Genomic DNA, 22,783 nt, shown 5'->3' with positions numbered 1-22,783 from the left:
TTTTTATTTTAAACGAAAGAATGTCGATAAGGAAATATTTAGACAATACCTTCCAGTCCTTGGCCACACTGGCAGGCTACGACCCGGAGTAAAGAGTCAACATTCTGGTCGTCCGCCATGTTGTCGAAGTCGCATATCCCGTTATTCTCACACTTGCAAAGGTTGACTGTCGGTCTCAGGATGGATGTCCCGCCTTTGCCGTCACTTGCCGTGAAACTAATGTAAATTCCGCAAGAATAAACATCATGAAAGGGAACTATTGCTTAGGAAACTTCACATAGTGATGAACCGGGACCAGTTGAGATACAAACATCTTTAGCTAGTACGTTTGGTATTGTGTTCTCGCCGGAATACGCCACCTACATCGGCTACATAGCGGCGAAATAGAAGCAGCAGAAGAAGCTCTGGGTAATGTGTCTGATAGATATGGAAACGTAAGCATGAATACCTGGTTGTGAATAAGAAAATCCCAATATCCAATGTCCTACCAACCTGATGAAATTATTTTCGGAAATTATATAGGAAATAGCTATCCAGGTGCAACGTAAACGTATTTTAGCTGACAGAGTAAACGTTTGTTTCCTAACTGACCTCATGTTTAAGCTGTTGATTCGAGACGGTGTCCAGATGAACATGGCTGATGCATTATTGAAGACAGCGTTGTCAGGGAGACCCTGTGCGCTGAACCTAACCGTGTCGTTGTTGATGTCTGTGGCAGTCAAGTCGAAGCTGACTTCTTTCCCAACCGTGGCGTTGACGACCGTCGGACCGAAGATGTTAGGAGGGAAGTTTGCTGGAAAGAGTGTTTAGAACCATTTTTATTATGAACAAGATAAAAGGCATATAAAAGAAATACGTAATTTACTAGTCACTGTGTTCATTTTAGACGTTATCAATTACAACCTACTACCTATGGTTCATGGATTGCAATTTGTTAAAATTTGTTTTGTGAAATCGATCAAATCAGTATCAAATAGTATCAATAGTATCAAATTTATTATGAAAAGTACGTTACTAATCGTACACTGTTTTCAGTACATATAAATGTCTATCTCGCAAATAATAAATACGAAAAAAAAATAACAATACCGATAAGCGAAGTGTCTTCCTCGAATCTTGACTCTGTATTGGCGGTTGAAGCTCCTGTCAGAAGATCGCTCGTTGCGGCAGTATCGAACAGACATTCCTTGTTATCTCCGCACAACGCTTCAGCCTGTTGTTTCAGTTCCTCTGTGGCGAACTGTACCTCCAGCAGCGGCACGAAGTCCGGGTCTGAGTTAGCAAAGTCACTCCAGCTCTGGCTTCCGTAGTAAAAGATGGAGTCTGCTTCGCTAACGTTCCCTGTAGATGTAGAAAGGGTGGTCAAGAAATGCAGAAATTCTAAATTTCTAAACGTCCTCCTAGTTTGTACCTACACAGATTTTGATAATACGTACGAGTTTTAACTACGAGTACACCCATGGATTTGACATAACGTCACATTTTTTGTAAAAACGCAATGAAATGATGGCTATTTCTTTCTATTAAAATAAGTTACAGAAATGTTTGATATGGATGATACTTTGAACTTACAGAGTTGACCAAAGGAATAGTAGATGTCGCTGTCGGAGGCGTTGATTGAAATGGAGGTTCCATCTGGTCGAGTGAAGTCATCAGTGACGTCATCATTCCATAGTCCCAGAAGACCCTTGGTGTTTCCCTTGAACTTGGGAGGAGCCATCACGGTGATGGCCATTATTCCGACGTCTACAGCAACCTCGATGGCGATTCCTAGAAAATACGAGGTTATATCTCATTTTTTTTAATGAAAACACTCACATAAACTTCACATACATACAAACACTACTATTGCCCTTAAACACATAAGTTTATCCATTTTGTACCATAATCAATGGTCCTATACCTGAGGAGAACGTGGCAATGGCGGATCCGTTTGTTCCTTTGGACACCGTGACGTCGTCAAAGTCTTGGCCGGCGTCGCCTGCCGCGAGATCCGCAAAACCGCTGAACATCTGACGGTCCACGTAAACGTCGACTCCTGAAAGTATTGGATCAACAATATGTTATGCTCAGTAGAAATGACATTACTTATAATAGTCTCTCTTTTAATGCTGAAATAATTACATGTTAAAGACAGCTGTATATTTTGTAAATTACAACACAATTCAGATGGTTTGAGCCTACGATGTTGGTTAAATTAAAAGTTGCAATTTTTGGTCAGATCGGTCGGGTGGTGTAGACTTCTATTTCTAAAATTATTGTTAACTGTTCTCATTATAGCAAAAATCAGCTAGTCATGTTAAATCGTATTATTAATCATAGGCTCATTTTTTACATCAACGGCGCTGAGGAGCACTGAAGTTTTCAATGTGGGGATTGTTTATAATTAAGGACGTAAGTAAAGAGACGGAAAGGTGGAAAGGTAAAACAATACCTACATTCAATTTGTCTATTCTGTAGCTTTCAACAGTAAAGGCTTGAAAGGCAAAAAAATCACCTGATGTATCGTCCTTAAGATTTATTTGAACGGTTGACGAGTTGCCTTGCTTGGCTACAAACGCGCTGAAGATAGTAGCCCTTGTTTCCGTGCCATTCACATCGACGGCTTTCCTGGTTCGCCCCTGTACAACCAGCATGGCGTCTGGGACATCGAGCACCAGATACTCGCCCAGCCCGTTGAACGTGTAGCTCTTGCCGTCCAGGGTGGTCAGGTGAGGGTCTCCTAGTGCAATAGCTTCGGGAGAGAAGACAGGCAATTCCCCATATTTCAAACATAAAAATCAAGTCAATGTCACAAACTCAAAGGGTGTGTCAAGCTTCATCTACAATTGTCTATCTTCCGACTGGATATGTCGCATTCAAAAACAAAACAGAATTACCTGCCATGTACTGGAAATACTAATATTAGAATTAATCACTAGCTAGCGCTTATCCTTATTTTTTCTTAACATTTGTTTGAAAAGCAAGTCTTCAAAATATTTATCCTCTTCTATCAAAAATAATTAAAACATAACATCTGAAATTGGTTTGCAAACATTTATTGTCCAGAATGTATGGAAGTATAGAAAATATGACAAACCCCATCTCGGTGGGTCGTATCTTTCGCAGGTGTCTGACGGGCGGTATCGGTAGAACAGTTCACAGTTCCGGGACAGCAGGCAGCAGTGTGTCCGGGGGAGGAGGTCCTGCGACTGGTACTGCTCGGCGTCTACTCTAGGGTCGTACAGAATGACGGAACCTCCTCCGGGGAAGCCGAGCAGAAGAGCGCCCGAACCTTCAGGATCATCCTCAACGTCGCTGTAACAACATCTCTGCAAGAAGAAACGTTTAATTAGTTAACACTTGTACTTAGGGAACATAACTTATAGATGGGGGCTTAAGATCTAGTTTTTATGTACTGTTGTTCGTAAATGTATTTTTTTTAACTCCAAGAAGACTTGCTACTTATAATTACTTGATCATACAACACAGTAATTTATTGTATGATAGATAATGGAGTCAATAGAATATCCTATGTATCCATAACGTCCTCGACGTAGGATGATGGAATTTGCATCAACTACAATGCAGCTGTAACACATGATGGTAGCTAGCTTAACGTTACCTGCTGTAAGCTTGTAACGTACAAGAATTTCAACACCAATTAGCTCACTTTTTCAATGTTGAGGGGGATACAATTTGCACTTCACGTCACATACCTGGCCTATTCCTAGCGGGGATGTCCAGCGAAGTTCTGCGCACATGTCGTCCCAGTTTATACGGAACCGTCTGTCCCGTACGGCCTGTGTCCAGGAACACGGGCAGGGTTGGCTGTCTGAGGTGAAGTTCACTAACAGGGCCTCATCCTGCAGATCGGCCCACCCGAGGCACAACTGGTCGTAGTTCACATCTCCTTGTGCTGGGTCGTCCAGACGGAAGAACCACTTGCCGCGGATACCTTCAAGTCAGACATAGAATGAGGCATGGAATGCTTACAAATATATCCGATATTTGTGATATCAAGTGAATAGGTATTTTTGTATAATTGTTGTGATGATTATCATTATTGATCGATATCTGGATATCGGCATACTGATTGGAAAGACAAACTTTAGTAAGAGATACACAGTCAATATAAGCAAAAAGAGTACGTAATAGCACAAACTTCTACGTGTATTTCAGAAAATCTAATAGAATAGTGCAATACCTTTACCACAATAGCAATAGTGTAAACAGTATTTTAACATTCATGAGGTGTGGTATCTATATCTATGATGATTAGATATTGACGCAATAGAGGCTTGGCTATGGCTCTGTGTTACGGTATAAAATGAGAAAATGTACCGGTGTTTCCAACGAACTCATTGATGTTGAAGATCTCGGGAAGGCCTGAGTACTTGGAGTCAAAGAAGTTGATACTGTCAGCTGCCGTATAGCCCAGGCGAGCCTCCCGCCATGTCTGCTCCCAGTTCATGGCGCCGTAGTTGAAGAGGGCGAAGGACTTCACTCCATCGGTGGCGAGGACGAGCTGATGTGTTACAGTCTGCAGACGAAAACAACCAAGATGTTATTGACTAGATGTACATTTCTTTATTCCAACATGTAATGAGAGGACATGGTGACGGCACACTCAAGTTTTTTTTCAACTTATCTTTGTGCCACCATCAACACAGAGAACAATACAATGCTCATTTTCACCTGAGTGAAGTGAGGAAAGTTGTGTTAAGACGAGCACTCTACCGTCACGCCACATGTCATGTACATCTGCTGTACATTGTATATGGCTCGTACAAGTGCAGCGTTATTACGGGGAATGGGATGCATATGTTCTACGACTCTAAACGATTGGCTGAAGCAAAATATACTATGAGAATGGCTTCAAAGAACGCTTGATCTTTTATTTGATTGCGTGCACGTTTCTAGTTGGAACTCTTACCTGGTCAGGGTTGCTTCCGCTCGGATATGCCGTCATGTTCGACCAGGTTATAACAGCAATCCAAGACGGGTCAAAGTCGTCACTTAGATCGGCGTACGCTGTGACGTCACTGATTACTCGTGTCACCACGTTCTGTGCGAGTGCGGCGACGTCAGCATTCACGCCTCTTACACCGCTGTTAGCAGGTAGGCGCACGACCTTGCCCCTGTACTCTTGGTAGAACACATTGGATTGGCCGTCTCTCCTCCTCAAATCGTGGTCTGCCCAGAACGGAGCAATCACAGGCCTGGTGTTTCCGGATCCGGTACGGAACGGTACAGGTATGTAGCTGCCGTAGCGCCTTCCAAAGCTGATCAGCCCATTCACACCGATCTGAAGCGTTAAGTTACATATTTTGAACACTAAATAAAAAGGTACCAATTAATAAATATAACGTTAAGTTTTTCACATTTATTTCTTATGATGAATCGCAGATGGATATCCTGAGCCATGTACTATGTGGTAGACGACGACAGCCGTTTTGTTTTAGATGCGTATGAATACGTACTACAAATGAATACTTTCACTCCTAGCAATGTTACAAAAAATGTAAACACTGCCACTACATGTAGATTAGTCAAAAGCTAATTACAACGGATTACAAGGATCAATTTGTTGATTCAAGTGTTGAGAGTAACAGCTTTGCTACTCTACACTTAGCTATTATTTGAACCCCATGTATATGTACGCACAAGTACATGTAAAATCGGCATATTAACTTACATAGAACCTGGAATGCCTGGTGTAGAAGAAGGGGAAGCCGGCTGGAATGTTGATTCTGTCAGAAGTCCCATCGTCCAAGTCGCTGAACTCCACTACTGTGTCCCCTTGTCCCGGGCCGAACGGATACAACTCCACACCTAGAAAAGACATATACCTTCACGTTATGCTATATATATGCTATTGTTTCTTTATTTTCTCCTGTATAAGTATCGATGTTATGTCAAATGTATTAGTCTAATGCCCAGTGCATATCTTTATACGTTGACAAGAATATCAAAATCTATTCACGAACAACTGTTCGGACTCCTCCCACCCATTACATGCTCTTACACCAATAAAGATGTAGAATGTGCTAAAATGCAATAGGTCATCGCTAGCTATAAATAACTATGTCAGTACGTAAAATCGTTTGGGAACACGTGCCAACACATTTAGATATTGTTAATATAAAATCAATCTATAACATTTTTAGTAATCATATCAAATGCAGCATTTTTTTTCTTCTTTTGTATTTGGTCATACTAGCTAGTGTGTTACGCAGAAGGGCAGTTATACCGGCTGTACGGATACAGATAGAGGTACTATTTGGTTCCCCACCACAACGTGTTCTTGTACCCTGTCACCGAATTCATAAAATATCTTTTATAAAATTAATGATCTTACTCATAGCGGCGACGCAGTCTGTACGGTTTTGTCCAGGCGGGGTCTGGGTACCGGGGACCTCAGTCCCGTCAGCGGTGACGCACCAACAGTACCCTGTACTGGGATGGCACTGCAGGTTCTCGTAACTGCCATCGTCTCGGCACTGCGGTAAAAAGACCCCGACAATAGGAGAACCATCCTGCTTACTCAGGACACTCTGGATACTTTCGTGGCATCGTCCAGCAATACCTGATATCATGGAGGAAAATATGAACAAGTAAGCCTAATATATATACAGAAAAGAACTAGCAAATACATGCCGAATAGATATAATTTCACCGATATTTTCTCACTTGGTGTAACCAATCGTTTGGCGTAATATGATCAGCTGCCGCCGCGCCTCGTACCTGCAAAGCTAGCGTGTTACGCGGAGAGGCGGTTATACCGGTATACCGGCTATACAGATAGTTAAACAAGCTAAAACGTACGTGATTGAAGAGACTCCTTTTCAGTCGAAGTTTCGCGCGCATCGCCTGTCTCATATCTTTGCAAAAGGAGTCTCTTTATTTATGGACTTTATAACCTGATGAAATTATTCACGGAAAACTTACGTATTTCACAGTTGTATCCGGTGAAGCCGTATTGACAAGTGCAGCGATAGGCTGCCATCCCAAACGTTCCATCTACCTCCTCACATACTCCGTTGTCTCCGCACGGGTTTTCGTCGCACGGTCTAGTTACATCAACTGTAGTGGTCGAATACAGAACAAAACCACAATATTCTTTAAAAAGGATAATCGGGTTTTTGCTTCTCTTTAGTTGTCATGTACCACTCTTAACTTGGTACCTTTGCCAGAAGCCTTTTTTATGTACATATTTATGTGTGTATGTATATGTGTATGTGGTTTAGCACGATAATTGAAGAAGCTTTGTATGGATTGTCATAAAACGTAGTACCTGCAGATGCCTAGGCCTTGATAAGATTTAGGGCTCCCTTGCGGCTTTTTTAATTGTATATTGGGATAAATCAAAATTTTGTTCAAGTTGTGATGATGAAATAGCAAGGCTGTCATATACAAGTACTTGATATTGGTTGATAGACCGTGCTGGGAAATGTTACTTGTGCTACTTGTACATACCAGGAGGTACACCGACCACCTGGCTCACAGTAAGGCTGCCAAGACGTCCCCTTTTCCCGCTGACATACTGCTGGAGGGTTGCTATCGCGGCCTCATCTGATTCTGGGGCCTGGCCAGTGTTCTCGAACCCCATGCCAACAGTGGCAATCACACTTCCTGGCCTAAAAGAAACGAAAAAATGCAACATTTAGAATTGATACAAATGTAACGTTAAATACATATGCAGATTCATTTAAATCATGAGACCAAAGAACGGATAAATAGATTTAAAGTGGATGAAAGGAAAATTATTCGTATATTGTATTTTATAAAGCTCTATCACAAAGTGTATATTTACCTAAGGTTGGCCACAGTTACGGTTACAGGGGTCTCAAAGGCTTTAGGTATCTGTAAACAAGGAATGAAAATGTGAAGGTAAGTACTTGAGACAACAGTGATTTATTTGTATTCTCTGAACAGCAATATAAATAGTATTCTCACAACACATTTCAGGCAATACTAACAGCAACAGAAGAGTACATAATTATGTACTAGACATAAGTATCACCTCTCTTTGCAATGTCGCTGTCAGCACTCTGTAACGTGGAGTGCTCGAGTCGTAAAGGTCATCAGTGAAATCTTCATCAGGCAACGTCAAGGCGGCGTAGACCACGACTGAAATCATTAAATAGAGTTAAGGAATAAATCTGATTATCGTTAGTAGAGACTGTTGAAACCGTTATTTTAAAACATGTACACTATCTTGTCACCGTCACTAGTATGTGACGTTATGTGCAAGATAGAAGCAATTATATTATGATTAGCTCTGGCATTGTCGATTTTGTTCCACAATTGGCATGTAGCTGGAAGGGGTGTAAATTGATCAGAATATGGGGAAGGCATCTTGCACAAGGCTATACAGACGACACTATGTAGTACTACGTATTATTGCATTCAGCAGAGAAAACGTTAAAAGATGTAAACCATTAATAAATACATGTACATGAACGCATGAATGTGAGGGAGTTACCTACCTGGATCAGGTGAAATGCACCTGCCTCGAGGAGCAAAATCGTTACATTCGAATGGCCACGACTCTCCAATGTCCAGGAGTAACTGTTCACAGCTGTCCTTTACTTCATTGCAGAAGTCTCGGCAGGGTGGTATCTGCACATAGCAGAAAACGACACACATTTTAGCAGTACATACACCTAAGGCCATGTTGATTTGATTATATGGATGACATCCGCGCGCGCATGAATTTTCGGCCGTTTCCAAAAAAAAAAGTTTTCAACCATACTGTAAATCGTACAAAACAGTTGCAAAATGAGCAAAAATATACCATAAGTTACAAAAAAAATAATAAAAACTATACCAATGTCGTAGAATGCCAAAATCAAACGAAAAAAGACGAAATTGTAAAGAAATGAACTTGAAGACTAGATTATAGGCCAAACCATACTCTGTGCCACTTGCTCAACCCTCATGACCACGTAGATTTCATAATGAAAAGAACTTTTTTTTTTTGCAAAACTTTTTTTGATACGATTACCTTAAGTTATATCAGGAGCGAAGTTTTATGGAATTGTAAAAGATCAATGAGTAATGTTGAAATTATAGGAATCAATTAAATGTCAGTATGAAGATTTACCTGCATTGAGTCGACACAGTTTGGCACCAGTGCAGAGCAGACGGCGAATTCTACATCAGGATGACAGCCGCTGTTCATCAGAGCGGTGATTACGCTGACACTTTCCGGGGTGGTGAGGAAAGACTGCTGGGAAACATGGCCCAGCAGGTTGGGGAATGTTGTGGTGTTGTATGGTACAACATTTCTGCACATGCCAATTTCAATCGGCTCACATTGGGCTGGAGACAAAGAATGTACACAAAGTCAACACAGCAGCATATAAGAAAGTTTTCATGTTTTTGAGTTTCATATGACACCAGCATCTTATAGAATACTCAACAAAGGCTTAATAGATCGTAAATGACTGAACGTTTTCTCAGAATACAATAGATACGTTTTTGATTACATGTACTTCTCGGCCTAACCTTCCTTGATTATTGAGGCGAGTTAGACAATCTATCTTTTCTACAATAACGTATAAAGAGCATCGCCACACAAAACTCATTGGAAATAAATGCAGAATTCCAGTTTGATCAAGTTACCTGGGGCTGGTGTAGAGCACTCTCCCTGGAACTCAAACGGAAATGCTTCACATTCAAAAGGCCACTCCTGACCGGCCATCCCTAGCACCGGTTGGCAGGACGCTCTGATCTCGTTGCAGAATCCTCTACAGGGTGGTAGCTAAAATAGAAACAACAAATTCTATAAATTGTGATTTTATATAATAGCTGAAGTTTTCTCTGAAACCTGGAAAATATTGTAATATCTTATGAGCTTGAAGAAGTAATTATGGCCATCAGCTAACAAAAAATTGTCAACACAAAAAAGCGCACCTGTCTTGAGTCCACACATCTTGGCACCAGTGCAGAGCACACGGCAAACCCAATGTTAGGATGGCAGTTGCTGTTCATCAACTGGTTGATGACACTGACACTGTTCGGATCATCTAAAAAGGCCTGCTGAGAACTGTGCCCCAGTAGATTGGGGAATAGTGTCTCGGTGTACGGTACCACGCCTCGGCATACGTCGATCATGATAGGCTCACACTCGACTAAAAAGAAATTGAAGATAAGAACAGATGCTACTGGTCAGACGATGAGTTCTAATTGAAATAGCTTCACTTGCAGAAACAGTGGTGTAATTGAGCAAAGGTATAATGATCAGCTTTAGCATGACTTAGCTTTAGTACCTTAAACTAGTGCTAAATACGTAATCGTGTTTATTGCATTTAAACATTCCAAAAAATTACCTTCTTTGGAACATGGACCGTCAGACAGGGTTATATTGTCAATACTAAAACTTCCATCGCCATCTGCAAATGCCTGGATTGACACCTGAAGAGAACGAATACCCTTGTATTAGAATCAAATTAAACTTTACGATAATCAATATATGATAAGCATAGAAGGCTACATGGTCCTTTAAAAGTAATGCTTTAAAAGGTTTATAAGAAATTACCTGGACCGAATCCAGGCCCGTCTTGATACCGATGCTCGCAGTGGTCCATTGGTTGCTCACAGACCGAGAGGTTGTCGTATTCCAGGCGTTCCAGGACACGCCGTTCGGCCCCATTAATTTCAGAAGGACCCTGGTGTCACTTCCCGTCAGCATATAATAGAACCTCAGGCATTTGTCATCTGTATAGATCCTTGGGCTGACGAGCAGTTGCGACGACGGACCACTAGATGTTATATGTTTTCCTGAAGGGACATGGCCAGATAACACACATTGTCCAACTTTATTCATTTACATGTTGTACATAGCCGACGTGAGCATTTTGAGGAAAAAGATTTCATAGAAATAAAATACTTCACAATCTTAATTTATCTATGGCGAGACCAATCGAGACAGTGTAGAATGGTACAATGCATTTATTATAATATTCAATAATAGGCAAGGTTCACCTGGTCTTGAAGAGCTCATCACTTGCGTCCAAGGCTCACTACCTTGCACAACTTGATCCCAGTTGCAGAAGTCGTCGTCGAAAGTGCAATTGAGTCCTAAAGAATATATTTGTTAGTGTACAATCCAATGTTGTTGATATACATTAAATCAAATGATGTAGCTCATGCATGCTGAGTCTTTTACTGTGCATGTCTTATTATGATGAAATTGTGTGCATGTATAAGGTAAGGTAAGAATTAAATGGTCAACGCGTAGGCGGTGACATTACTTTTAGCAGAAGTTGAATAGCCTATAAGTAGTAGCCTAATCAGTAGTAGATAAGTAGTTGTTTACCTCTAAAGAGTATGCAAGTATCATTGTGAACAGAGTCAGGGAACGTTGCGTAGCACCATTCTTTGGTCAGTGGAACTTGCAAAGCGTCGACTTCGTCTGAACACTCTTGTCGCACTTCCTCGCACACGGCGCGACATACTGGTTTGCCACGGACGTCATTTTCCTGACATTCTGGAACTACCTACAGGGAAAGAGTATTTAAAGAGAGTGTGTAAGCTTCCAACTGTAAAACACATGTTCAATCTCTAAACCCAAAATGAAACAAGAAGCCATAGGCGACAATTCTCCGTGAAGTATTATATATTGCAACAAAAAGAAGTAGCCATTGGCGACAATTCTCTGTGAAGTGTGATAAATCGAACAAAGAAAAATTGTTTAAACGCGCGTCGGCTCAGTCATCTTAAGACGCAACAACCAATCAGAGATGCGAAATGCCGACACGTGACGCGGGATTCGCATACAGTCTAAACAACGGGGAAGGGCGCGCGATGCCCGAAATATTTTTGCGTCAATATTCAGCGCCGTGTTTCAAGAGATTAATACCGGGAAACAAATTCTTTTCTTGTTTTGAACGCATAAACATGCATTTACGCTAATCTAGTATGATTCAGGGTTACTTTTTTTTTTTACCTGCCATGGCCAGATTATCTAAAGATGTGTGTATTGTGTGTACAATCTACAGAAAGAGAAATGTACATCAGGTCCGATCATCCGATTTTCACGTTTCGGTTTTGGACTCGGTTCATGAACGTATTTTGGTTTGGCTCCTGGAATGTGCGAAAAAAATGACTCCCGGGACTGTCTACAGGGAACACTCGCACATTCGCGGTGTATCAGGACAGCGCGACTGGTCGGCATTAGCGCAGTCCCTGCAATTAGTAACAGTTGCACATCAATCCGGCCGAAAGCATGATTGTGTAACACAGGCTACTTCTTCATATACCGGCTCATACTACACGACGCCTTTACAACTAGCAAATCATAAAATTACCCGATCTACTAGTACTGTATGTGCGGTTTACCAGCCCCAGACCACATCCGACTACGAGGCAGAACACATTGATGGGTTGCTCAAAAATATTGTCCATGTTTACAAAGAGCTGCTCCACTAACACTATGGAGCGGCCCAACCCAAAAACATTGGCCATGTGTCGTTGCTAGGACGACCGGCCAGTTGCTACGTGACTAAATACACGCCGCCACTAGGTCGCCACACCCGACCAGTTTGAAATCGATAGGATTACGTCATCGGTATTAACATTTCGTAATGTTGACCTCTGACCACCCCACATTTCCGTCCCCATCAGCCCCGCCGCGACTTACTGTACTGCCGGTGACATAAACGGACGACAACATTTCAACGACATGGGGATGTTTCGAAAATAACCATTTACTCCAATATCAAAACAGCTACGGTAAAAATAAAAAGACGTGCATCATCCCGGACATAATGCCACACCACATGCGAAATTACACAAAAATGCGACGTACGGAAGAATGCGTTTTGGCTGCGAACATCTTCCAAAAAACTTGGCATCTCTTGACCATGGGACAAAAACATCTGGAACCACTTATACAAAACCCACCCCGTATCTGCATGAAGTTCCCACCCCCCCCCACTGCTATTCCAAACAACGCGTTTTTCTGGACCATTCCAATTCGCCTCGTAATTGTAGGGGTGCGTCTGCAATATTACATTGACCGCGAAAGCAGCAACGGCAAAAATACACATTCGTGCATCAACACGGGCATGCCCGCAGACGGCGTATAAAATTGCGTGCCGATTACACAAAGAGAACCCAGTGTTTTGACTGCGAACACGAAAAATCAGCCGATCACAACACTCCGTCCGGAGGTCCTGACCTCCTTCACGGAGTAAATATGTATGTACGTTTTTATACCACGTATGTGTAAAAATGGTATGGCTTCATAATATTAGAACTTGAATGATGTAAACTTTGATCCTTTTGATATACTTTCCTGACCCTTACATCCTCCCTCAATACCTCAATGAAAAGCGGCCTGCAGGACGATTTGTGCTTTTCAGGAGTAAATAATGGCTCTAACAAACAAATATGCACATTAAACAATTGATGAATATAATTAAAAAGTCACGGGCGCTTGACCGAACTTTACGAAGGACTAAACAGTAATTTAAGCATTGATAGTATTGACATCATACCAAGTGGCAGTAGAATAAGTTGCTATCAGGATGGCAGTTGGTGCTCGCAAAGCTGACAGCTATCTGGTGAATGTCTGATTGTTCGATCACTGACACGTTCTGCTGGCCGTAGTAGTTGGGGAAGAACGCCCTGGTGTAGTTGACTACATCCTGGCAGTACTCGAAGTCCATGGGCATACACTCGTCTAGAAAGTAACATCCATTACAAATACACATGAATAGGCTATGCGAATTTGAAACCATTCAATACCATACAATTTGTACGGTGATAATCTACAACAACCATTAAAATCTATTTTGAAACTTGACAAAGTAGAATACTACGTTGAAGAACTACCATCATTATAAACAATAGCGGGTTTACATATTACTTTCAAAGCATTTATCTTTCTTTTCTTTTTTTCAGTGCACGTTATGTGTCTCTAAAACATTAAGTACAAAGATATGCAGCAAAATACGGTTTGATTTAAAGATAGTTATTTGACACAGAACGATAACATTACCAAAATAAAAGTTTGGAGTGTTTGATTAAACAGATACAGAATATTTGCTAAGGGTAAAGACTAAGGAACATTCAAGTTATGTTGTCATGATTACTTACATCTTCCACAGACCACTTCACTTTCGTCATCGTTAAAAGGACAGTCTGGCATTCCGTCGCAAAACTGCCATGGACCAACACACTGTCCTGAACCATAGCATTCATAGTGTCCCTCTGGGCAACCTTCTAGATATGAAACATATAAAGGTGTCATGTGTTAAATAGTATAATAGTATAAGGTATGTCAAGATTATTTATGCATTTAAAAGAATAAAATTTTTAAGTAAATGTAATCTCACCTCCTTTTGGTACAGAACAGTAGGGCTCATCATCCGGTAAACTTTGGCAGCCATTGGAGTCCCATGTAAGGCCGGCGGCATTCGCTCTTGCTGCGCAAGCCTCACTGACACTCTCACAGAAAGAGCGACATGGGAGTCTACCAAAGGAAAACGGGAACAGGATTACTAATCTATATAATAACTACTGTATAGCTGGATTAAACATTTTAATGTACTGACAAGAAGCATAATGTTTTAGGGTAACATATTGGTTTGGAAAAGAGTTAGATAGTAATTTGCCATTGACATGAGAAAGCCTTCAAACGCTTTAAAGAAAACCAACATTACATGTAACTAAGGACAAATATCCAAATTCAAATTACCTCATTCCAAACGGTGTACATTCAGGGAAGATGAAGGAGCAGAGGTAGAACTGCAGATCACGATGGCAGTCAGCGATTTGGTCAAACGCCTGGAAGGTGTGAGGGCCGAGGGAAAGGGCGAGATCTCTGTCCCAGCCGAGCGCATTCGGATAGGTGGTGAAATTGTAAGGCATGTCCAGGCAACGTTCGAACTTCATTGGCTCGCATCCAAAAGAAACTGAAAAACAATTGTATTAGGACGTAACGAACACGCCGTCACATACTCTATTATGTGTAAAACAATGACTACCCTTTGGATAAGTTATAGTATTACAATATATGGAGATATAAAAGTAGTTGAAAGCCGTAAAGCTCAATTCAGCGTAAGCTAGTTTTTACCTTCTTCTGCTTCACATGATCCGTCGGAGAGAGTAACATCGTCCACTCCTACCTCTCCGCCCTCGGCGACATACGCGTCCAGAGACACCTGTAACGAAATAACAAGTTAAACTTTACTTCTTGTCACAGGTATAAATTCCAAAGTGTGCAAAAGTAATAAATTCATCTAACAGAATTTTTTAAATTTCATTCAGGCCTAATCCCCGCACAGTTTCTTTATCTTTGATTTGGAAATGAAATATTAGAATTACCTTAAACCAGGGCCACCCTTTGTTGATGTTCAGATTGATGGATGACCATTCCTCCTCTTCCTCCTCATCCTCGTCGTCGTCCTCCTCCTCCTCTTCCTGCCCTTCCCGTACATAAGTAGATGACTGCCGCCAAGTGCTGAAGCTATTGCCGTCCGGTCCCGTCACGTACACTGTTAACCTGCTGCCGTCACCTCTCACGAGATACCTCATCCTCAGGCATTTGTTGTCCGTGTACATCGTTGGACTTGTTAGTTTTGATGAGGCTCCATTCAGTGATGCGTATTTGCCTATTTAAATACAATGATCAGATTTAAAAGATTATAATTAGAAACGCTCAGTGAATCACATATCCATTCAATTTTCTATATGTGCCGTATTTTTAATGAGTGCTTAACAAGTCTTTTATTTAACCCATGGAGGTAGAAAAAGAGACATGATTTAAATATCCTATTCACCAACGAAAGGCTAATCAACGTTACACAACAAGAAATGGTTTACCCTTCAGAAAATTGAAAACCAAACCATTAGGCATTGTCATATATTTATTTGATCATCAGTTCTGTAAAATAAAAATAAACAAAATAAATATTGATTTAACACTCACCAGAGTTAGATTCCGATGCTGGTTGAAGCATTACAGCCTGGCTGCTGTTGCCAGCCATCCATTCACACGTATCATCGTCAAATGTGCAGTTGAATTCTACAAAAGAAAATGCAAAAGCCTCACATTAAATAATTTACTGTTGATTTCATTCTTTATCAATCTTTATCAATCTAAACACCTGATACATTAATTTCATAGTGTATGATACGATCAGAATACACAACGTTTCAGGCAACCCACTTGAGAGAGTCTACAACGGATACCTTTTGCTAGTTGGCATGTATCATTCTGAACAGAGTCTGGGAAGATCATGTCACAGGTGCTCTTCTCAAACTGGAACCCAATCTCCTTTATCTCCTCTGCACACGTCTGTCTGATCTCCTCACACAGGGAGCGACACAGGGGCTGGCCTCGTACACCGTCCATAACACACTCAGGAACCGCCTGTAATAGGGTAGTTGATGAAGTTTCATACAAGCTTTTACTAGCTGTTATTTGTCAATATAATACAACGGGCAAAACTAACAATCAACCTTCAGAACACAGTCATGGCACCTGCAATATAAAATTATGTAACATTGGCTGTAGTTAACAGAATAAGATTACCATATGACAGTAGACGTATTTGACGTATTCATGGCAAGACGTATCAGCCAGGAGAGACACATTTCTGTGTATGTCGGACTCTTCAATCATCATTGTGTTCTCTTGTCCAAAGTAGTTGGGAAGAATCGTTCTGTCGTAGGGAACCTCGCCTTGGCAGTACTCGAGTTCAATGGGCATGCAGGTGTCTGGAATAGAAATAATTCACTTAGTAAGATGAAAAATTGCATGATTTCTTTCGTGATACATAAGTCTGTAGGTCTTCTACTTCTTTGTTTGTATGCTATATTGATCCACTTAAACCCACTTATGGTTCGGTTTCACACTTTCAAGGCCTATAGGAAATTATGCAGTAGTTGTACGTTTACTTTCATGGCTTAAAATTACTTACAGTTGCTGCAGGCAAATTCGTCGTCATTGTAGGGACAGAAGCCGTTTCCATCACAGAACTCCCAAGCACCCACACAGCTTCCAGGAGATCCGTAACATTCGTACGCACCATCGCATGTCGCTGCATTTAGAAGATATCATCACAGTTTAAGAATTTGCCAAATGGTCCTGTTCCTGTCCTTTTACAACGTCCTGCTTTAGAAAAGGTTAGGATAACGTCATGTATACAGGAGAGTATTGTACAAAAGTAGTTAATGTTAATGGTTTCTCGTGCTCAATTAACAAACAAAAACCAAAAAAAAAAAAAACACGCTGGCCACACCTTTAGGAGCGATGCACCCTTCTAGGTAGCTGCTTTCTGGCAGGGTGACACAGCCGGCGGTGTCCCATGGAATACCAATAGCAAGGGCGCGTAGTGCACATGCGTTATTGATCTCATCGCAGAGAGAACGACATGGGAATCTGTTTGAGAAGAGAAGAAGTCATACTGTATCCCGTTTATTACACGCACTTACATGTATATTACATATATACCAGTATATTATCTCCAGCAACTTGTCTTAATTAAAAAAAGTCCAGCTATTAAATAATGCTAACATAATTCTAACATGGCATACTTCAACTTCAACTTGCAATCGTTAGACTTAGTTACTTCAAGTACTGATTTTTTGCCACAGATATACTAACACGTTATTTACTGCCCGTGTCATTCTGAAAGTGTGACTTACTTGATTCCTGTCGACGTGCACGACGGGAAGTACAGTGAGCACAAAAAGAAGTCCAAGTCCTTGTGGCAATCAGAAATCTGGTCAAGGGCTGCAAATATCGCTGTTGCGTTTCCGATGGCGTCTGTTGGTCCCTGCCACCCTAACCAGTTCGGGAAGGACGTGTCGGCGTATGGCATGTTTTGACATCGGCCGAAAGGTATTGGGTCGCAATCTGGCACTGAGGAAAAAGCGTTTTGTTATTATGTAATCCATAGTAAAAATAATCAATGAAGAAAACTAAAAGAAGCTGTTTGTAAGTAAAGGAACTGTCCGTTATGATTCGGAATTATCTTTTTCCTCTATAAACCAAGCAAAACATGTACTGCAAAAAAATGAGCTCACCTTCTTTTGGTACAGAACAGTACGGCTCATCATCTGATAAGCTTTGGCAGCCATTGGGGTCCCATGTCAGGCCGGCGGCATTCGCTCTTGCTGCACAAGCCTCACCGACACTCTCACAGAAAGAGCGACATGGGAGTCTACCAAAGGAAAACAAAAAGTAATTACTAATAGGTACCTTGTAGTAATGTACCTGTAATGTCTTGCCACAGGCATAACTTTACAGGGTGGCATATGTGATTACGAAAAGAGTTACCGAGCCGTTTGCTATTGACATGGGTAGGACCTTACCACTTCAAGGGAAACCGACATTACATGTACAGCTATGGACATAGAATATCAACTTACCTCATTCCTAACGGTGTGCATTCAGGGAAGATGAAGGAGCAGAGGTAGAACTGTAGATCACGATGGCAGTCCGCGATCTGGTCAAACGCCTGGAAGCTGTGGGGACTTAGATGAAGAGCGAGATCTCTGTCCCAGCCGAGCGCATTCGGATAGGTGGTGAAATTGTAAGGCATGTCCAGGCAACGTTCGAACTTCATTGGCTCGCATCCAGGAGAAACTGAAATGCAGTTTTTTATCAAGACAACTTGTTGTTACGCAGTCTATTGTACGCAAAACAGAAAGAAGTAGCTTTGATATTAGATAATCTTCAAAATGCAATATTCTTCCAAACAATTAAGCTCTATTCAGGATCTACTACTGCTTACCTGCTTCTTCTCCTGCACATGATCCGTCAGAGAGAGTAACATCGTCCACTCCTACCTCTCCATCGTCGGCCACATACGCGTCCAGAGACACCTGTAAGGAAAAAAAAACAAGTTTAGCTACTTTTTCTCGGAAGCATTCATGTTGCAGCATTGATTAAGTCTACCAAAAGAAACAATTTCATTTCCTTATTCAATGTCTAATTCTCAATATATACACAATATTGAAATTACCTTAAACCAAGGCCACCCTTTGTTTATGTTCAGATTGATGGATGACCATGCCTCCTCTTCTTCCCGAACATAAGTAGATGATTCCCGCCAGGTGCTGAAGCTATTGCCGTCCGGTCCCGTCACGTACACTGTTAACCTGCTGCCGTCACCTCTCACGAGATACCTCATCCTCAGGCATTTGTTGTCCGTGTACATAGTTGGACTTGTTAGTTTTGATGAGGCTCCATTCAGTGATGCATATTTTCCTATTCAAACCAATAATAATATAAGAAGAGCTATTTTGTTGTGGATAGCATTTATATTCAATTTGCTACATGTTTGTTTTCTTGCTGACGTGTCGTGCATCTAAACGTGCCATGCCATTCGGCGTCGTTAATCAACAATTTTTTTTTTCGGAATAATGATATAAGGGCTTTGTTTTATTGAAAAAAATTCAAATAAAAAGAAAACATTGTTAGAACAAGCGTAATGAACAAATAAAGAAAATAGCGACTAGATATTAATCAAACACTTACCTGAGTCAGATTCCGATGCTGGTTGAAGCCTGACGGCTTGGCTGCTGTTGCCAGCCATCCATTCACACGTATCAACGTCAAATGTACAGTTGAATTCTACACAAGAAAATGCAAAATTTCTTACATGCAAGAATTCACTGTAAATTTCATTATCAATCTATATATGCAACCTGTTACATCAGGAATCATCAAAGGTAAGATAGTACCAGGATACACCTTTTACGCAACCCGCTTTAGATAAACTACAATGGATACCTTTTGCTAGCTTGCATGTATCATTCTGGACAGAGTCCGGAAAGATCATGTCACAGGAGCTCTTATCAAACTGGACCCCAATCTCCTTTATCTCCTCTGCACAAGTCTGTCTGATCTCCTCACACAGGGAGCGACACAGAGGCTGGCCTCGTACACCGTCCGTAACACACTCAGGAACCGCCTGTAATAGGGTAGGACATAAAAATTGCTTACTTCAAGCTTTCAGCTTGATGTTAAGTGTTAATACAGCGTGCACAATATTACCCTGGATGCCAAACTAGTATCGGGCCGTTAGCCTTTTTCCTTCGGCAGCCGAGAGCCCTTCGCCCGCCTGCCTAAATTACCGCTACGGGGAGTTGAGCCCGAGGGGAGTTGGCTGGCCCTAGTCCGACCAGCCAAACTCCCCCCGGGCTAGACTCCCCCGTAGCGGTAATTTACACCAGCGGGCGAAGGGCTTTTGCGGCCCGGACAGCGAGTTTGGATTCCAGGGTAGCACAATATTAGTGAAATTGATGTACACATTTTATAAAAAATACACTATCAACTTATGCAGAATACACTATCATTATAATGCGAATATGTTTGGTTGAGGTATGACCTAAATTTAGTATCAACCTTTCAAAAACAGAACCATGACGCCTGCAACATGTGCAACGTCGGCTGTACATAGCAAACAGCAATATAAAATACCATACGATTGCAGTAAACAAAATAAAATTACCATATGACAGTAGACGTATTTGACGTATTCATGGCAAGACGTATCAGCCAGAAGAGACACATTCCTGTGTATGTCGGACTCTTCAATCATCATTGTGCTCTCTTGTCCAAAGTAGTTGGGGAGAGTCGATCTGTTATATGGAACTTCTCCTTGGCAGTACTCGAGTTCAATGGGCATGCAGGTGTCTGGAATACAAATCATAAATTCAATTATAGTACCATTAAAAAATTACATGATTTTTTACTGGTGCTTAATCCTTTTACCTCTTGGAAGATGGCTATATTGCTTTTTCCATCCACTGATGTTCACAGGTCAGTTTCACAATTGAAAAGAATACTATACGTATAGGGAGTTGTTATGCATATCAATTTCGTGGCTCTTGTACTTACAGTTACTATATAGACATTTTCGCCGACCTAGCAAGACTGAAAGTTGCATGATTTCTTTCGTGGTACTTTAGTCTTTAGGTATTCTGTTTTTTATTTGTATGTGAGCAACTTTAATGCCAAGTAGGAAGTTATACAGCAGATCTACCTTAACGTTCGTGACTTGCAGTTACTTACAGTTGCTGCAGTAATATTCGTCGTCATTGTAGGGACAGAGGCCGTTTCCATCACAGAACTCCCAAGCACCCACACAGCTTCCTGGAGATCCGTAACATTCGTACGCACCATCGCACGTCGCTGTATAGGAGATATCATCACAGCTTTCAGAATGGTTCTGTTGCTATCTTTTCACGACGTCTTGCTTTAGAAAAATAACTTCATGTATACTGGGATTATTCTAGAAATGAGGTCAAAGTTAACGATTTATGGTGAAAAAATAAACAAAAACAAGAAGCCATAGGCGACAATTCTCCGTGAAGTATTATATATTGCAACAAAAAGAAGTAGCCATTGGCGACAATTCTCTGTGAAGTGTGATAAATCGAACAAAGAAAAATTGTTTAAACGCGCGTCGGCTCAGTCATCTTAAGACGCAACAACCAATCAGAGATGCGAAATGCCGACACGTGACGCGGGATTTGCATACGGGGAAGGGCGCGCGATGCTCGGAATATTTTTGCGTCAATATTCAGCGCCGTGTCTCAAGAGATTAATACCGGGAAACAATTTCTTTTCTTGTTTTGAACGCATAAACATGCATTTACGCTAATCTAGTATGATTCAGGGTTACTTTTTTTTACCTGCCATGGCCAGATTATCTTAAGATGTGAGTATTGTGTGTACAATCTACAGAAAGAGAAATGTACATCAGGTCCGATCATCCGATTTTCACGTTTCGGTTTTTTGGACTCGGCTCATGAACGTATTTGGTTTGGCTCCTGGAATGTGCGAAAGAAATGACTCCCGGGACTGTCTACAGGGAACACTCGCACATTCGCGGTGTATCAGTACAGCGCGACTGGTCGGCATTAGCGCAGTCCCCGTAATTAGTAACAGTTGCACATCAATCCGGCCGAAAGCATGATTGTGTAACACAGGCTACTTCTTCATATACCGGCTCATACTACAAGACGCCTTTACAACTAGCAAATCATTAAATTATCCGATCTACTAGTATGTGTGGTTTACCAGCCCCAGACCACATCCGACCACGAGGCAGAACACATTGATGGGTTGACTCAAAAATATTGTCCATTTTCCCAAAGAGCTGCTCCACTAACACTATGGAGCGGCCCAACCCAACCCAAAAAATATTGCCCATGTGTACAGTCAAGCGGCCAGCATGCAGTTGCTACGTGACTAAATACTAGTACACGCCGCCACTAGGTCGCCACACCCGACCAGTTTGAAATCGATAGGATTACGTCATCGGTATTAACATATCCTAATGTTGACCTCTGACCACCCCACATTCCGTCCCCATCAGCCCCGCCGCGACTTACTCCACTTACTCGACTTACTACCGGTGACATAAACGGACGACAACATTTCAACGACATGGGGATGTTTAAAAAATAACCATTTACTCCAATATCAAAACAGCTACGGTAAAAATAAAAAGACGTGCATCATCCCGGACATAATGCAACACCACATGCGAAATTACACAGAAATGCGACGTACGGAAGAATGCGTTTTGGCTGCGAACATCTTCCAAAAAACTTGGCATCTCTTAACCATGGGCAAAAACATCTGGAACCACTTATAAAAACCACCCCGTATCTGCATGAACCTTTTGCCCCCCCCCACTGCTATTCCAAACAACGCGTTTTTCTGGACCATTCCAATTCGCCTCGTAATTGTAGGGGTGCGTCTGCGATATTACATTGACCGCGAAAGCAGCAACGGCAAAAATACACATTCGTGCATCAACACGGGCAT

At 41.5% G+C, this 22,783-nt stretch overlaps 1 protein-coding gene across 1 annotated transcript in view; it reads right to left on the bottom strand.

Annotated features, from left to right (window-relative positions):
- The window catches only part of LOC109469101, a 69,162-nt gene that overhangs the window by 11,989 nt on the left and 34,390 nt on the right, over positions 1–22,783 (bottom strand). The window contains exons 52-95 of the mRNA XM_019767484.1: positions 21,020–21,139; positions 20,457–20,641; positions 19,736–19,916; positions 19,481–19,576; positions 18,966–19,210; positions 18,735–18,825; positions 18,370–18,586; positions 18,025–18,161; positions 17,644–17,860; positions 17,238–17,377; positions 16,917–17,036; positions 16,529–16,713; positions 16,186–16,366; positions 15,923–16,018; positions 15,319–15,605; positions 15,068–15,155; positions 14,690–14,906; positions 14,328–14,464; positions 14,089–14,214; positions 13,488–13,672; positions 11,306–11,486; positions 10,972–11,067; positions 10,526–10,767; positions 10,317–10,401; positions 9,901–10,118; positions 9,610–9,748; positions 9,089–9,306; positions 8,472–8,604; positions 8,006–8,112; positions 7,796–7,845; positions 7,459–7,619; positions 6,931–7,065; positions 6,341–6,568; positions 5,678–5,814; positions 4,916–5,287; positions 4,324–4,522; positions 3,699–3,937; positions 3,080–3,311; positions 2,498–2,734; positions 1,904–2,038; positions 1,573–1,770; positions 1,090–1,341; positions 592–793; positions 50–216 (exon numbers count right to left, since the gene is read on the bottom strand). Coding sequence (XP_019623043.1) covers positions 50–216; positions 592–793; positions 1,090–1,341; positions 1,573–1,770; positions 1,904–2,038; positions 2,498–2,734; positions 3,080–3,311; positions 3,699–3,937; positions 4,324–4,522; positions 4,916–5,287; positions 5,678–5,814; positions 6,341–6,568; positions 6,931–7,065; positions 7,459–7,619; positions 7,796–7,845; positions 8,006–8,112; positions 8,472–8,604; positions 9,089–9,306; positions 9,610–9,748; positions 9,901–10,118; positions 10,317–10,401; positions 10,526–10,767; positions 10,972–11,067; positions 11,306–11,486; positions 13,488–13,672; positions 14,089–14,214; positions 14,328–14,464; positions 14,690–14,906; positions 15,068–15,155; positions 15,319–15,605; positions 15,923–16,018; positions 16,186–16,366; positions 16,529–16,713; positions 16,917–17,036; positions 17,238–17,377; positions 17,644–17,860; positions 18,025–18,161; positions 18,370–18,586; positions 18,735–18,825; positions 18,966–19,210; positions 19,481–19,576; positions 19,736–19,916; positions 20,457–20,641; positions 21,020–21,139 — 7,614 coding nt within the window. The remainder of the gene's footprint in view (positions 1–49; positions 217–591; positions 794–1,089; positions 1,342–1,572; positions 1,771–1,903; positions 2,039–2,497; positions 2,735–3,079; positions 3,312–3,698; positions 3,938–4,323; positions 4,523–4,915; positions 5,288–5,677; positions 5,815–6,340; positions 6,569–6,930; positions 7,066–7,458; positions 7,620–7,795; positions 7,846–8,005; positions 8,113–8,471; positions 8,605–9,088; positions 9,307–9,609; positions 9,749–9,900; positions 10,119–10,316; positions 10,402–10,525; positions 10,768–10,971; positions 11,068–11,305; positions 11,487–13,487; positions 13,673–14,088; positions 14,215–14,327; positions 14,465–14,689; positions 14,907–15,067; positions 15,156–15,318; positions 15,606–15,922; positions 16,019–16,185; positions 16,367–16,528; positions 16,714–16,916; positions 17,037–17,237; positions 17,378–17,643; positions 17,861–18,024; positions 18,162–18,369; positions 18,587–18,734; positions 18,826–18,965; positions 19,211–19,480; positions 19,577–19,735; positions 19,917–20,456; positions 20,642–21,019; positions 21,140–22,783) is intronic.

This window comes from Branchiostoma belcheri, unplaced genomic scaffold (genome assembly GCF_001625305.1).
Source record: "Branchiostoma belcheri isolate BF01 breed outbred unplaced genomic scaffold, Haploidv18h27 scaffold20, whole genome shotgun sequence".
NCBI classification, from domain to species: domain Eukaryota; kingdom Metazoa; phylum Chordata; class Leptocardii; order Amphioxiformes; family Branchiostomatidae; genus Branchiostoma; species Branchiostoma belcheri.
This window is presented reverse-complemented; position numbering and strand designations above follow the sequence as displayed.